Source organism: Antechinus flavipes, chromosome 1, assembly GCF_016432865.1.
Source record: "Antechinus flavipes isolate AdamAnt ecotype Samford, QLD, Australia chromosome 1, AdamAnt_v2, whole genome shotgun sequence".
Lineage (NCBI taxonomy): Eukaryota > Metazoa > Chordata > Mammalia > Dasyuromorphia > Dasyuridae > Antechinus > Antechinus flavipes.
The window spans coordinates 216,725,972-216,743,162 of NC_067398.1; the positions used below are offsets into that span (position 1 = coordinate 216,725,972).

Genomic DNA, 17,191 nt, shown 5'->3' on the forward strand with positions numbered 1-17,191 from the left:
AACAATATAAATGCTTATTCCTTTCACCTTTCCAGTGTTTCAAGCAATTCTATAAGACTATAAATTACTAAGTAGGTGATTTATATAACCAGGAGAAAATTCCACATTGAAGTAAAAATTGGAAATAGATTTTGAGTCTTACTATTAATATATGGTTAAACTGTGTTATAGCACTGAAATGGAATATTATTATGTTACAAAGCAACAAATATGAAATAATACACAAAGAAAAACCTATATGAAGAGATGAAGAACAAAGACGCAATTAGAACATATTCATTATACAGAAAACTGCAAAAAAAAAAAAGGGTCTAAAAACAGGTGCAAATATAAAGAAAAAACATTTTTTCTTCTATAAATATTTGCTTCATTTGTATCAAACTAATTATTGAAGTTTATGGCTTTCTTATGATTATTATTGTATTTACCTACCTGACTCAGGGTGTTTTGGTGATAAAACTGTTTTTAAAGAAGTAGTTATTGCCTCATTCTAACTTTGTTTCCCTTACAAGCTTAAGTATCAGTAAGCAATCAAGATTTTATGTGCCATTTCCTAGTTGTTATTCTTAAAATCTCAATTATGCTTGTCTTCATATACCCAGCTTTAAAAAAACAAACAAACAAACACTAGTTGACTTAATCAGGGCAAATCACTGAAGCTTCAGTTTCCTAATCTATAAAAAATTAGCTGGGAAAAATCTGCTATCTCACAGGATTATTACAGAATTACAGGACTCAAATCAGCCACATACAAATCCTAATCAAGTCAGTTCCTGTTAAAAAACAAAATAAAACAAAAAAATATCATTGGCTCTTCCCACAAAATAGCAAATTAAATTAGAGGAAATTAAATTACTTATAGAGCTCTGAGACTGTCTAGCCCAATTTCTATTTCTGACATAAGAAAACTAGGGCACAGAAAAATTAAGTGACTTGCCCAACGTCACAAAAGTAATAAATACCAGAGCTGGGATTCAATTTCAGGTCCTCTGATTCCAAATCTTCCCACTATATTAAAAAATAATTTTGTTAATACATTTTCATAATATTTATGTGGCAACTGTTGTAAAAATGGTGAACAAAGAATAATATAATTGACTAAAATTCACTAAATGCATAATTGATTCAAGCATTTTCACTAAACTGACAGGTCATTTTAGTCAGTTAACTGACCAATTAAGCACTTACTTTATGAATAAATTGGAAGCAGCATAGTAGTGGAAAGAGCAATGAATCTAGAGTCCACTAAGTTCAGATTCCCCTCAGACACTTACTAGTTATGGATTTTTGGACAAATCATTTAACTTCTTGGTGATTTAGTTTCTTCATCAACAAAATGAAATTGGATTCAAAGACCTTCAAAGAACTTTAAGGTCTATGTTATTATAATATAGCATCTCTTAATGTCCTAAGCAACTCTGTAAGATAAATTGCAAAGAAGGAACTGATCTGCATTGGTAAAGAAGGTACCTAACTAACAGATGTCAATGCTGATGAAATTATATATTTGGTTCAAAAAAAAAATAATCACAGATACTTAATTATGTACATGTCTCCTCCAAGGAAATGTAAGTCCTTGGAGTGCAGAGGCTTATTTCATTTTTGTTTTTGTATCTCCAGTGCCCAGCACAGTACTAGAAACATAAAAAGCCATTTAACAAATGCCTATAGATTGCTATCATATTTTGATGAAGTGACTTACCAACTGAGTCAAAATATTCAAATCAGTTATTAATATAGAGCCTAACTCAATGATAAAACCAAAAGAAATTCATAGCAATCAACTATGTCACAGAGAAATTAATAGGATAAGAGCAGAATATGATAGCTCACCTCTATTTGGTTCCTGGTAAACCTGAACTTTGCCCATTTCCACCCCCAGCCTCCTATAAAAGAGAGAAGGGAAAAGTTAAAAACAAACAGAAAGCTCATTCTTGCCATTAAAAATTAATCCATGAAAGATCAAATAGTAGAAATTCTGATAAAATTAAATATAATGGGAAGCAAACTTTCTAAAATTATATTGGAATATAATGTATGAAGTCAATTTTAATGAGAGAAACAAGTTTTCCAAACAGTGACAATGCTAATACTTTTTTTACTTAAATGTTAGAATATTTGGAAATATAAATCAATAACATTTAAATATACCACCAATAACTATATCAACTTTTAAAATGTTATCTTTAAATAGTCATTTGAATCTTAATATCAATGTTGCTTTACCCACTGTTTAAGGTATTGTTGAATAGGTAGCAACAGCAAATTTAATACTCACTCGGCAATTTTCTTTGAAAGTTCCATACAAGATGAATTGGAATTAGCTGAAAACAACACCAGGCCACCCTTAGGTACATTCATGATGGTTTCTAATTCAGAAGGTGCCACACAAAACATCAAAACCTCCTTGTTTTTTTCAATTTCTAGAGTACTGGAAAAATATGTAATATATTTAGAGTTAATATATGTAATGAAATACTGCATTTTCATATAACAAATTATGATCATCAATCCAAGTGGAAAATACATCAGGACTTTAGAACTACTAAATTCATTACATGTCTGCAATACAAAAATTTTATTATTTCTCAATATTCAAAATATTCAATGAAGGATAAATTATAAACTTACAAGAAAAGTGGAGCTTAAAGAAAAGCTCAATTGAACCAGTATGTAGAATGTAAATCTTGCAGAAAAGTATTTGAATTAAGGAATGGAGTTGCTGTCATTCTCCAACATCAAAATTCTTCCTGGATCAACAATGAAAAATAGAAAAAAATCAAAAATAAGCTTCTGGAATGATTTATCCATAAATAGAGAATTGAGTTATCTAAATAAATCACCTGATAAATACGTAGCATCACTTTCTCATACTATTTACTTAATTTATAAGTACTTATTGAATATTTCTGCCATTTATCAATAGTATGACTCTGTAAAGATAAATTTCATTTACGTGTTTACATTCTAATAAGGGAGAAAACTATATTCAGAATAGTCCTTTACTGTCTTCAAGTCACAAAATGAATTAATAAAACAAACAAAAAAAAGGGTTTAGGTATGATTTATTTTTACTTTGTTTATTTTAAAAGATAAGAAAAAGGAGGGAGAAAGGAATACACTATGAAAGAAATGAGAAATAAGATGGAAGAACCAAGTTTTTTTTCATACTTCAGTATAGTAGAAAAGTACATAAACACATTGGGGGGGAGGGGGAGAGGATTGTTGGGAACAGTGTCATAAACTACATCTCAAAAGACTCACTATTAATCTCAGTCTAATAAAGGAAGGCTCTGAACACACACCCCTTCTACCCCCATCCTCCAAAAGCTGGTGTTGAAATAAATGAAACAACAATAAAATAAAAAGGGGCTAATAAAAGGAAAGAGACCAGAGCTGTGGAAGAAGTAGTGGCTAGCAAAATAAACTTCAAGTTTGCAGGGCAGAACATAAATGAAAGATTTAAAAGAATTAAAAAAATGATAAGAACCAGGGGTTAGGATCTCAACTTTACCTTACAATTTTACCTTATAAATGTGTATTGAAAGGGGTGAGGAAAGAGAAAAAATTAGCAAGTTATGATGGGTTAACATATACAATTAACCATTATAAATACTAACAGGAATAAGATAGACTCACCCATAAAAAAGAGGATAACAATGGATTATAAGACTGGCATTTGAAACACAAGTTCACATAAAGTAAAAACAAGAATCTGACACAGAATTTAATATGCTTCTTAAGAATTTAGGGAAAATAAAGATAGTAATAATGATCTCACACAAGACAAAGAATCATGGTTAAAAAAGATAAACAGGAAAAATGACATTAATGCATTCCACCCATCCATGTCTAATGACATAGAACTGATAAATAAAAGTTAATCGAAATACGGGGTGAAATGGATAGCAAAAAAGGGATCTCACATATGTACCTATTCTTACTCCTTTCTTTCTCTCTCCCTCTGAAAAGTATGAAAGGACATAAACAGAATTTTGCAAAAAGTCAGACCTTTGCCTATTATTAAACTGAAAAAAAGAAAAAAGTGATGAGTTCCAGAGTCAGAGCCAAGCCATGAAGTAGTTCAAGCTTTCCCAGTTTCCCTCAAAAACCACATAAAATCAAACTTCTGAACAGTCTGACAGAATGAAACCATTCTATAGGTCAAGATAAATTGGCAGGGCTTCAAGAAAGGTCAGTTTCACTAGGGTGAAAGGGGTATTCAGCCCAACTCAACAATGTCTAGGAAAGCCAATGAAAGAATCTTAATCACAGCAGATCAACAACTGAGATCCTTAGTCCTGGCTCAGTAACAGAGCTGACCAATTGGGCAGTCTTCAGTCTCAGCACAGAAGGCAAACTGCCAGTCCAGAAAACCAGGCTAGAGAGAGCAGATAGGGCGATCATCCTCTGATGTGAGCAAGACCCCAAACATAAGGGGCCCCTGTGCTCAAAAACCAAGACACAGAGTGGCACAAGAAGTTTGGATCAGTACTCTCTATACCTCAAGAATAGAGCTCGACTTCAAAAGCCACAAAATAGGAGGGGAAAAGACAGAAGGAAAATGAGCAAGAAACTGAAAAGGATATTAGCCATAAAAAGTTACCATGATGATAGGGAAGACCAAAATTCAGATAAGGATAAAGTGCCCACATGGGAAATCTCAAAGGAAACACAAGCAGGACATTATTTCAAATTTCAAGGACAGCTAAATTTATTATGCACTTTAAAAAAAGGAAGTTGTATATAATGGACTCATATTTTTCATAAATAAAACTTCCTGTTCTATATTTTATCTAGAAATATTCTTTTTCCCCTTCTTTTTTAGTGTTCATTAAATTCAGAATAAAATAACAAATTATGGTCAATAATGGGCATTTGAGGAAAAGACAAATTTAATGAAGACTAATCCCAAAGAATTGATAAATTCAAGAACAAATCACAGCTACATTAGGTAATTTCTATGTAGAAAATAATAATAATAATGAAGTACAGATCCAAACTTTTGGATGCAACTACACTATTCCTTAAGGGAAAATGTATAGTTTTAAAATTTTTCCAATGAAATAAAAACTACTGGGCAAAGCAATGGAAAAATCTAGTAAAAGCTACATATATAAAAAAAAAACAGACAACTAAACATAAAAATAGGAGTTTAATATTAGAACTGGGTTTCTGTTTTTTTTTAAACAAACTATTACCCAACTTGTTTAAAAAAGGGAGGAAAATCAGATTGCCGATATCTAAAAAGTTAAAAACCTACAATAAATAAAGGAAATATTAGAAATTATTTTGTCCAATTATGGGTCAACAAATTTGATTAATTTAAATGAAATGGAAGAATATTTGTAAAAAATATAAAATGTACCTTGATTTTCTTGTGAAATATGATTAATGTGGAAATATGTCTATAAAATTGCACATATTAAATACATATTGAATTACTTGTTGTCTAGGGGAGGGGGAAGGTGGGAACAGAGGGAGAAAAATTTGGAACACAAGGTTTTGCAAGGGTGAATGCTGAAGAACAGCTTTGCATTTATTTTGAAAAATAAAAATCTACTATGATTAAAAAAAACAAACTAGGCATAGACCAATATTTCACCCCACATGCCAAGATAAAGTAAAAAAATGGGCATATGAGTTAGACATAAATAATAATATAATAAGTACATTAGAAGGGGGAATAACAGAAAAATTTACTTATCAGATCTAGGAACAAGAGAACAACTTAAACAAAGACAGAAAGGATCACAGAAAGTCCAATGGATAATTCTGATTACATGAAATTAAAAAGATTTTTATTTCACAACACACAAACAAAACCAATGCAATCAAAAGTAGAAGAAAAGCAAGAAACTGGGAATTTTTTTATATTTTAAAATAGTATTTTATTCAAATACATTGCAAAGATAGTTATCAATATTACTTTTGCAAAACTTTGTCTTCCCCTCTTCAAAACAATACAATATTGGTTAAACATGTGCAATTCTTCTAAACATATTTCCACATTCTTCATACTGCATGAGATCAGAAAGGAAAAAACAACAATAAGCCAACAAACAACGAAGGTGAAAATACTATGTTTATTGTTCTATGTTTATTGTTCTCCATTGTTCCAACTCTCTCTGGATGGCTCTCTCCATCCCAAATCAATTGAGTAGCCTTGATTCACCTCATTGTTGAAAAAAGCCAACTCCATCAGTTGATCATTACATAATCTTGTTACTCTGTACAATGTTCTCCTAGTTCTGCTCACTTCATTTAGCATCAATTCAGCAAGTATTTCCAAGTTTTTCTGAAATCAGCCTGCTGATCATTTTTTATGGAACAATAATATTTAATATTCCCTTTTATTCATTTACCATAACTTATTCAGCCGGATGAAGAAACAGAATCTGGAGGTAGCCCTGGAAACACCATGAGCAAGTCTCCATTCTCTATGTGCTACTAGTACTCCCAAAATGCTACTTTTCCCCATTCCCCTGCTCTAGAAACTACCATGGCTCCCTACTGATGACCAGATCAAGACCAAACATTTTTTGTGTGTACTAGATCTTCTAGCTTTAAATCTAGGACTACAGATTTGACTGCTGGACAGCAATAGAACCCCCAAGCTGGAAAATTATCTTTTCTAAACTAGGGCTGCTGTAATGAATTCAGTGTTCAGAACAGGAGAGTCCCCAGCCTCCTTTCAATATCAGAAGTCTATAGATCATGACACCATGTAGTCTGAACCCCTCATTTCATAAATGAGGAAACTGAGTCTCTGAGTTGAAGATTTACCCATGGTGTCCCAGACTGAGAATACTGACAGAGCACTTTGGCAAAAGGCTCCAGAGAGCCATCTATGCCAGGGACTAACAGCGTGTTCACCATGGGCAGTGCCACTTTTTGTGCCTGTCTTATGTCCCTTGTGGGCACGGAGTCAAATGTATAAAAACACAAGCAATTCCCCAATCTACAAATGGTCAAAGGACATTAAATGGTAGTTTTCAGAAAAATAAATCAAATAAATCAATATTTATGATAAAATATTCTCAATCATTATTGATGAGAAAAATGCAAATTAAAACTCTGAGGTAACCACCATTTGAAAATTGACTCACTGCGTTGTTGGTAGAGTTGTGAGCTACTCAACCATTATAGAGAATAATTTAGAACTATGCCCAAAGGGCTATAAAAATATGCATACTTTAATTTCCCCATCAACTACTATTAGGCTTGTATCCCAAACAGAAAAAACAAACAAAAAATGTTGGAATCCTTACTAACTGCTAACTAATTAGAGTTGATCTAATCTTACAAGAAGATGTTTTGGGCAGAACCTGAAACAAGGTACTAAGTAGAACTAATTAATACAAGGCTTGTGTTCACACCTTTACTCATTGGAGTTCAATGAGTTCATACCTCCCTTGAAGCTCTTTGGGCCAGAGAGCACTAGCATAAATAGAGCTTCAATGGGCCAGTCAAGGAAGTTCTTCAGAGTGAAGAAGCTACAAGTCGAGATTTCAGCGGAGTTACGCCAGAAGCCCTCTCTCCGAGGCAAGGCAGAATATTTTCCACTTGGCTGGCTGGTGGCAGAAGAAGTTCTTCAGAGTGAAGAAGCTACAAGTCGAGATTTCAGAGATTCATTCCATCTCTGTGCTGGTTGGAGGCAGAAGAAAGCAGAGGCAGAGGCTGAAGGACCAGACCTTTGGATTTGGCGACATTTGGAGGGAGCTCTTGGAACCAAGCAGAGAGATAGGCCTCTAAGCTAACTGGGCTATATTGGAGATAATAAAAGATCTGAACTTTTATCACCTGGCTGTGTTTTGAGAAGAAAAAGCTCACCACAAAAAAAAAAAAAAAAACTTATATGTTTACATAACAGCTCTTTTTGTGGTGGCCAAAAAAAAAAAAAAAAGAAGAAATTGAGGGTATGCTGAAAATTGCTGAACAAACTGTGGCAAATGACAGCAATAGAATACTATTGTGGTGTAAGAAATGATTAACAGGATAGTTACAGAAAAACCAGAAAGACTTATAAGAATTGATATAAAATTAAGTGAACAGAATCAGGAAAGTACTATACACCATAATAGCAGTCTTGTAATAACTATCAAATAAATGGAAGTGAGTCAAGATGAAAGCAGCTAGGTGGTTCCATGGATATAGTGCTGGCTGTAGAGTTTGGAAGACTCATTCTGCAGAGTTCAAATCTAGCCTCAGACATCTACAAGCTGTGTGACCCTGAACAAATTACTCCACCTTCCCAAATGAATTGTCTAGTATTCTTGTAATCAGCTATGATCTTATAATTATTACGATTATATAACATAAATATTCCATAAACACGAAAATTGTCAAATGACTTTCAAGCTTCCATCAATTTAATAAGTCTGAAATGGTTGGTGTTCAGAAAGTGTTCCCATTCTTATTCAGAAATGACGATGTCAAATGGTCAGAAGAGTCACAAATAGTATTCAGTATCCTAGATTCTTGAACTCTCTAGTGTGATGAACACTGCTTGGCTTATGTATACTGAAATAACAAATGCTACTTTAAGCAACACTCTGCTTCCTTCCTTATTTAATAATACATTTATTTTTAATATTGCCTTTGTGTATAACTTTCACCACTGCTACTTTTAAATGATGAACTGATAATTTGGCTAAATTAAGTTTTATTCTTTATTTTATATTGTTTACTTTGCTTAGCTATGATAGCAAGACTCAGCAAAAGAATTGTGGACATTATGATATACTTTTCTTAGAGATTATAAGATAACAGTATTTTGGGGATCTTTGAAGGAATCATGGATATCATCTAGTTCAATACAAAAAAGGAATTAAGTTTCCCAGGGAGATGAAGTGACATTATCAGGGTCACACAGCTGGTAAGGAGTAGAACTGAAACTACAATTGGGAGTTTTTCAAATTGTAAACTCTTTGAGCAAAGAAAGAGTTTGCATACAGGAGTTGCTTTAATAAGTCTAGTCAGATTGAACTAAAAACCTCAGAGGTGAAACCTGCTTTGGTAAGAAAGCAAAACAGAGAGAGAGAGAGAGAGCGAGAGAGAGAGAGAGCGAGAGAGACAGAGAGAGAGAGAGAGAGAGAGAGACAGAGAGAGAGAGAGAGATTATTTTATACTTAATAGAAAGTACTCATCCTTTTTCTTAAGACAGTAAACTCCCAAAATAAGCACTATCTTTTGTTACCGTACTGTATATAGGAAACACTCAATTTTTCTTGAAATCAGCATAATGACTAATTTTCTTTCTACAGGTATCATTTTGAAACGTCCCAAGCTAATTCAATTATGCAAAACTCTAGCTTGTAATTTTTAAAAAGTAATTCCTGCTTGTTTAAGGGAAAGTTTCAAGTAAATGTTGGGTGAATATGGAGAATAAGCTCAGGAGATGTCAATAATAACAGAAGCATACCCTCATCAGCTAAGACAAGCAATATTCATGGAAATAAACATTCTTGATTCACTAAGATATCTCCCTCAAGTAGAAAATCCTTTTCTCTCAAACCCTGAAATACAATAATGAGTTTATATCAAAAATTTCTCCATGATTATGTAACTTCTATTCCTTTAGAATTAAGAGAGAAGTTGTAAGAGGTGATCAATGTGGTAAAAACAGCATGGAAAGATCTACATGAACTAATGCAAAGGTGAAAGAGAATGAAGAAAACAATATACACAATAAAAACAATGTAAATGGAAAAAAGTAACACTTACAATAAATAAAACAAAAAGTTTTTAATCTCCTGATCACAACTCTGGATATATAAGGCTCTGTAAATATCCTCTTCTCTTTTCTCTTGGTGATCTCATCAGCTTGAATTATCACCTCTACACAGAAAATTTTCTCCAATCTCTATCTTGCTCCTAAAGCACATGCTTTCATTTCCAACTGCCAATTAGACATTTTGAACTGGATTTCCCCAGGCATCTAGAACTTACCATGTCTAGTAAAAAATTATGTTATATTTCTCTCTATACCTACCTACCTTTTTTGCAAATTTCCCTACTTTTTTTAAGAACAGTAGTTTTTCATGGGTTTTTTTTTTTGGGGGGGGGAGGGAAATTGTTTTTTAGTAATAGGGAAATTTGAAAGTGAAAAGGGTTTAGGAAAAAAAATGAGTTCAGTTTTGGACATGATGAGTTTAAAATACCTATAGTTCTATCTGTTTTGAGATGTCCAGAAGGCAACTGGAGATGGGAAAGTAAAGTTTTTGAGAGAAGCTATAACTGGATAAGTCGATATGAGATTCTGTATACAGCTGGTAACTGAAACCAAAGGAACTGATGAGATCACCAAGTGAAACAGAGAGGATACAGAGAACTCTAGGGAATATTCTTTAGCCACTTCACCATGCTTCTTCTTGTTTATAAACACCTTTAAAAAAATAAGCTGTACAAAATATTCATATACAGTTTTCTTTTTTCCTGTTCTGTTTTTTATATTCATATTCATTGATGATAATAATAATAAATTCTTTTAAGTTCTAAAACTAGGTGACTAAACTCAATGAGCACATATTTACAAAGTACTAACTATACAGTATGTGCCATACATTGTGATAAACAATAAATTAGAGATAAAAGTTAAAGTCTCTGTGGTTGAAGAATACAAATTCAAACAGAAAATATACTTATCTAATTGTGTCCTTTACATCATTAAAGTCATTATGTAAATAGTTCTCCTGATTCTTATTTATATGTAATTATAATGTGTACAGAATGAAGACAGGGCAGCTCTTCTCTCTCAATATTCTCTCAGTAACCTCATCAATTCCTATAGGTTTAGTAATCCTCTCAAATCACTCACTGATCTATATATCTATGTCCAGTGTCTACAGGACCTTCAATTCCTCTTTATCAATAGTCTCCTGGAAATTTCAAATTGAATATCCCAGAGCCACCTTAAACTCAGTATGTGCAGTGATGATCAACTATGATCAGCAATACAGTGACACAAGACAAGCCCAAGAGATGTAGAATGGAAATTGTCATCTATTTCCAAAGAAAGAACATGGAGTCTGAATGAAGATCAAAGCATATTATTTTGATTTTTTTGTTTTGTTTTATTTTCTTCCCCCTGGTTTTTCCTTTTCGTTCTGATTTTTCTTTCCCAACATGATTAATATGGAAATATGTTTTAAAATGATTATATATATATATATATATATATATATATATATATATATATATAACCTACATCAGATTGCTTGCTGTCTTGGATGGGGGGAAGTAAAAGAAGAAAAATTTTTAAAAATGAATGCTGAAAACTCTTTATTTAAATAAGAACAAACAAAACTCATATCCAATATAGAACTTATTATCTAAACTTATTAACTAAACCCACCTTCTTCTAAACTTATTTCTGTCAATGACACTATCATTCTTTTAAATCTTTCAAGTTTACTGCCACCCATAAGTGGGATTTCAACCTCCATTCTCTTTACTCCAGAGCCAAGTGAGGGAAGAGGGGGAACAAGTCCAGAACAAAAGGAGTAAGGACCAGAGATTATGTGAACTGAGAAAAAACGTGAGATGTTATGGATGCAAAACAGACAATTGGTAGGTTATAGAAATAGCATTACTCTCCTTTACACATTCTCTGCTCCAGCCAACCTGGTCTACAGTCTCATAGGTCAATAACTTACCTTATAACTTTGGTAACCCCGCTTTCTCTATAGTAGCCCTATCTCCTATTCCCACCTTCAATCTTTTCTTAAAGCTATGATTTCTCCCTAAATTACATTAATTTCCTCCAGGATCAAAAAAAAAAAAAACCAAATAAACAAAACACCAAACCCTTTATTTAATCCTACCATCCCCCTCAAATTATTATTCCTTTCATAAACTATTCAAAAAGCTATTTGTATTCTTTAATCTTATTTAGTTCCCACTCAATCTCGTTTAATCAGACTTCTGACCTTATCATGCAAATGAAACTGCTTTCTACAAACCAATAATTGCTGAATTTAATGGCTTTTTCTCTCTCTTTATCCTTCTTGACCTCTTCACAGCATTTAACATTGCTGATCATTTTCTTCCTAAATATTTTCTTTTCTCTGCATTTTCATGATAGAATGTGGCTTGGTAGTAGTCCTCTTCTCACTGCTTAATTCTTCATTTCTTCTACAGCAACATCCATATTCCATCCCCTACAGTGGTTGTATCCCAAGATTCTGTTACTTTTCTCTTTACAACATTTTGGTAATCTCAACAGTTTGTCAGGGTTTATTTATTATCTTTCTGCAGATGACTTACTTATTTATCCATTCTATATCCAGTCCCTCTCCAACATCAAGTTTCATACTAAATTGCCTTTTGAAATCTTCAAAGTGAATTGTCCAACAGGAATCTCAAATTCAATATGTAACACAACCAAAACAGAACTCAACCCTCTTCTACTCGCACCCCCAGCATCCCCTTGAAACTATATGTCTGTTTCTGTAATGGATACCACTATCCTTGCTCATGGCTTAGACCTGGAAGGGTAAGTCATTTAATGCTACCCTCTCACTTTACAGATGAAGAAACTGAGACCCAAAGAGGTTAAGTTATTTGCCCAAGGTGACACAGATGGTAAGAGTCAGAGGTGAAATATGAATTCAGGTCCTCAGATACCAAATCCAATACTTATTTTTCATTGTATCTATTTTCCATTATACTTACACAGTCACTGATAGGTCAGATCCTCATCATCCCTAAACTGGACTATTCCATTAGCTTTTCTAACTGATTTCCTTACATTGTCTACTACCTCTCCAATCCATGCTCCAGATAGTTGCCTGTGAAATTCCTAAGCACAAGTCTCACCATATCACTCCCTCTATTCAAAAAGTTTTAGTGGTTGCCTTATTGCTTTTAAATTAAAAGACAAGCTTCTCTGTTAAGCACTTAAAACCCTTCATGTTCTTGATCCAGTCTTATCATTCCAGGATTGTTATATAATACATTCTTTAACTGTCTGTTCCAGTCAAACTACCTATTTCATATACAACATTCCGTCTCCTATCTGCCATGTGTAGAATGCATTTTCTCCACACCTCAGCTCTACTTTTTAGAATTCCTAGCTCATAATATACTTATATACTGTTAGTAAAGTTGCAAATTGGCCCAACCATTCTGGAAAGGAAATTATGAATTAAATTTTTTAAAAGGTCACTATAATGATCACAGACTCTAACCCAGGGATCCCATTGCTAGGTAAACACTCAATGGTCAATGAAAGAAAAGTCTCTCAGATATTAAAAAGTCATTGTTGGGTCCTTAGATCTTAGTTCTCAAGGGCTGTGTCACTTTTTTGGGGGGTAGCAAAGTGCTGGAAACAAAACATTCTGAATATCAATGAGAAAATAACTAAACAAATCGACATACAAAGATTTAATACAATACTATCTGGGTAAAAACCATCAAGACATAGTAAGAGTTCAAAATGCTTCAGAAAGACAAACTGATGGAGAACGAAGCAGAACCAAGAAAATTATACAAGATTCTAACAATTCTAAATAGACCAGTAAAACTAAGCATTTTTTAATTATATAGATGTAAAGTATTACATACACTGTCACACAAATAGTTAATTTTGCTTAAGTGCTCTGATGTCTTTCTTTTTAAATCTATATTATAAGGGCCGGCTCACAAACCAGGAGATCAATTATAAAAGTACAACACCATAAAGAAAAACAATTGAAAGACTTAAAAACAATGATCAACAAAATGACCCATTACTACACCTAAATAATAATGATGAATCATGCTTCTCACCCTTTGACAGAGAGGCACTGGATTAGAAGGAGATTCATTTTTAGACATAGCAATGGCTGCATTTGTTTTGAGTATTTTAATATTACAATGGGAGGGACTTATTCTTGTGGGGAAGAGGGAAGAGGAATTTGTTAGGGAATGAAAGACAGAAAAGATGGAAAAGAGCATCAATGATTAATCATTAAAAAAATAAGTAGAAAAGGCACATTTAGCAGAGCAGTACGGGAATTACATTAAATATGAATTATTTCCCCTTTCTAAAAGTTGTACATAGTATGACAAAACAATATATAAAACAAAAGTTCAATTTTAGATATATTTCTCTTTCGTTATTCTTTGTAGACTGTACATTGTATATATGTATATAATATGTAATATTGTATATTGTATATTTGTTTATTCTTGTTTATATTTGCCAACTTCATAATAAAAAATTTAAGAGATGTAACTCATAGGAGAATAGTCATATTCTGGAATGTGACATTAAAAAAACAAAAACAGAAAACAAAAGGCATCAATAAAAAAGTAAAAGGGAAAAAATAGTCACTAGCTCCAATAAATGCTCAGCTCAAATGCCTGCTACTTCTCCAACTGCTAATGTCCCTTCAGATTACTTTCAATTTTGTTTGTATATATTTTGTATTTACTTTTATGTGTAAAGTTGTTTCTCTGCTACAATGTAAATTGTATCATTTACATTCACAGTAAGAAACAATTTCTTATTTTTTTGTCGCTATTCTCTGGAGCCTGACACAGTAGTTGGAACAAAGTAAGCAGATACTTAATAAATTTTCTAACTACAATATAAAAACCTAACAAAAGTATTTAAAAGTAATATGAGAGTAAGAATTTCTAGAATCAAAATATAGCAAAGCAGTGTGAAAAAATGCTAGACTTGAATTGGTTTGAATAATATAGTCCCACTATCTACTGTATGACAAAAATCACACAACTCTTTAACACAGAAGATAGCATTTGTTTGCTATATACAATAATTATTACTGTTATTATTATCAAACTTTCCCTCCAAAGTCCTATAATAATTGGGTTTTCAAAGGCTATATTATTGAAGAACAGTCTATGGCAATTTCTACCTTGTTGGAAAGGCTTCAAACATGCTAAAGATAATAGATTATGAATGCTGTCTAAATACCTACTTTACTTAAGTATGAGCAGCTTATTTCCAGCAAGCTGGCCAGTTGGTGAATTCTTTAGCCATAACAATTATTATCATGAATCCCACACAAAAGATGCTAGAGAACAGCACTGAAGAAAATAAAAACATCTTTCTTCATATTAACAAATTAACATCAAAATGCTACCGTTTTTGGCTGTTTTCAGTCCTTGCCTTCCCTAGCTAATTCACTAATTTGAATTAATCAGTATAACTAACAATGCTTCTGAGCGCTAATGGAGAAGCCATGACTAAACTTAAAAAAAAAAAAAGTTACAGTACACATTAAAAGCAACTGAAGTCAGTCTGGTTCCTAAATCCATTGCCATTCTATACACTGCACTACTTAGCAATCTATCTAGAAAGTTACTGGGGTCCAAAGTCAAACCTAAAAACAATATTGGAGGGAATCAACAAGGGTGAAATGGTAATCAGGGCTCAGGGAGCATCTCTCAAGACTTTACATTGTCAAGTTATTACCTAGCACTAGGGTTCTGTGAATTACTTTAAAATATAGTTAGAAACTATTTCAATATAACTAGTTTAAAAAGAAGGTAGGCTGCTCAGTCCATAGAGCACTGGACTTGAAGTCAGAAGACCTGGCTTCAAATTTGGGGTCAGACATTTCTTTAGCTGGGTGACTCTAAATATGTCAAATGAGCGTTCTTATGAGTAAAAATAGGGATAATAACAGTACCTACCTCCCAGGGTGGCTGTGAGGATCAAATGAGATAAACTGTATTAAATGTTTTTTAAACCTTGCATAGCCTTTGTAATATAATTTCATTTAAAATCATTGTTTGAAGAAGGGGATCTTTACGAAATTGCCAAAAGGGTAAATAATATTAAAAAGGTAAAAATTCTGGACCTAGAACCTTCTAATCCACCAATCAACATGTATTTATTAAGAATTTCCTTCGTGCCCGCAGGGCATACAAAATACAAAAGTGAATCAAATCTCCTACTCCCCCAGGGTTTACCTAGGGAGAAAATCGGTCCCAATTCCAAGATAAAGGTATATCGCCCAGGAGCAAGGAGGGGGGTGTGTACCCAGGAGCAAGGAACTCCCTCCCACTCAACCCGCCCCCAGAGAAAGTGCTGAATGAGTCATACAAATACTAGCCATTACGATTCTAGATGCAGGGGGTGGGGCATCCCTGCCTTGGGGACCCCTATTCACATTCTCTAGGAATTGAAGGGCCCCCGCCTCTTCTTTTCTAGTAAATCAATGTCCCCCTCCATTTTTCTTGATCAATGAGGGACCCCCCCACCCCCAATTCTCTTCCTCTTCTCAGTTCCAGTGAATGGAGAATCTCGAGCAGCCTCGGCCCCATCCCCTCCCGGGGAGATGGAGGTGGGGTAGTAAGTCGGCTGGGGAGGGAGTGCCCCGGACCCGCACCTGTCCCGGTACCCGGCCAGTCACCTGTCCGCCCGGCCGCTCCTCCTCGTACTGCCTTCGCTGATCCGAGCCTCCGGCCTCACCCCGAACCGGCCCCGCTACCAGCAGCTGCAGCCGCCGGTCGCCACTGGAGCCGCCGCCACCCAAACGAGAAAGCACCGGGTCCTCAGTTGGCGACTCTAGCAGCAAAATGGCGGCTCTGAGTGTGTGAGTGGCGCCGGCTCAGCTCCGGGAGACCCAGGGGCGGGGCCAGGGCGCTAGGAAACCCCGCCCCTAGCGCCGGCCGGAGGCTGTCGCGAGGCTGACCGCGAGGCCAGCTTGTGGCTGGAGGCGGGCCTGAAGAGGGTACTTGGAAAGGGGAAGGGGAGGGGCTTCGAGGGGGCGGGTCAAGGAGGGAACCTGGAAGGGGTGGTAGGAGGGCATTTGGGAGAGACGGGATGGAGGAAGAATTGGGAGAGAAATGAAGGAGAGCCGGAGGGAGAAGCAAAGAACTCTTGGAGATAAGAGTGAATAAGTGACTCTGAAAGAGGAGAACGGAGAATGAAGATCAGAGAGTACAAGGAAAATAGGAAATTTCATAGCAAAAGCAAAGGGAAGGAATGAGGAGCAGGGATGCTGAGAATTGAGGTGGGAGGAGTTTAGGGAGAGTGTTTGGCTGGGATTGAATAATACTTGCCCTTAGTACAACATCTTGTACTACAGAAAAAGAGCAAAACACAGTCTGGAAATGCAAATTGATCAAAGTGTACACAAGGTGCACCAGGCTGTCTAGATCCGTAGGATCTAGATTGTGGATAAATTTCAGATGTCTCTAAACTTGTATGGGGGGAGAAGGGGTTACCTAATTC

At 34.6% G+C, this 17,191-nt stretch overlaps 1 protein-coding gene across 1 annotated transcript in view; it reads right to left on the minus strand.

Moving 5' to 3' along the window:
* The window catches only part of PRPSAP2 (phosphoribosyl pyrophosphate synthetase associated protein 2), a 55,009-nt gene extending 38,405 nt beyond the window's left edge, over nucleotides 1–16,604 (minus strand). Inside the window, exons 1-4 of the mRNA XM_051996690.1 lie at nucleotides 16,368–16,604; nucleotides 2,632–2,750; nucleotides 2,279–2,431; nucleotides 1,834–1,886 (exon numbers count right to left, since the gene is read on the minus strand). Of these exons, the coding sequence (XP_051852650.1) occupies nucleotides 1,834–1,886; nucleotides 2,279–2,397 (172 nt within the window). The 5' untranslated portion in view covers nucleotides 2,398–2,431; nucleotides 2,632–2,750; nucleotides 16,368–16,604. The remainder of the gene's footprint in view (nucleotides 1–1,833; nucleotides 1,887–2,278; nucleotides 2,432–2,631; nucleotides 2,751–16,367) is intronic.
* Between the last annotated feature and the right edge of the window lie 587 nt (nucleotides 16,605–17,191).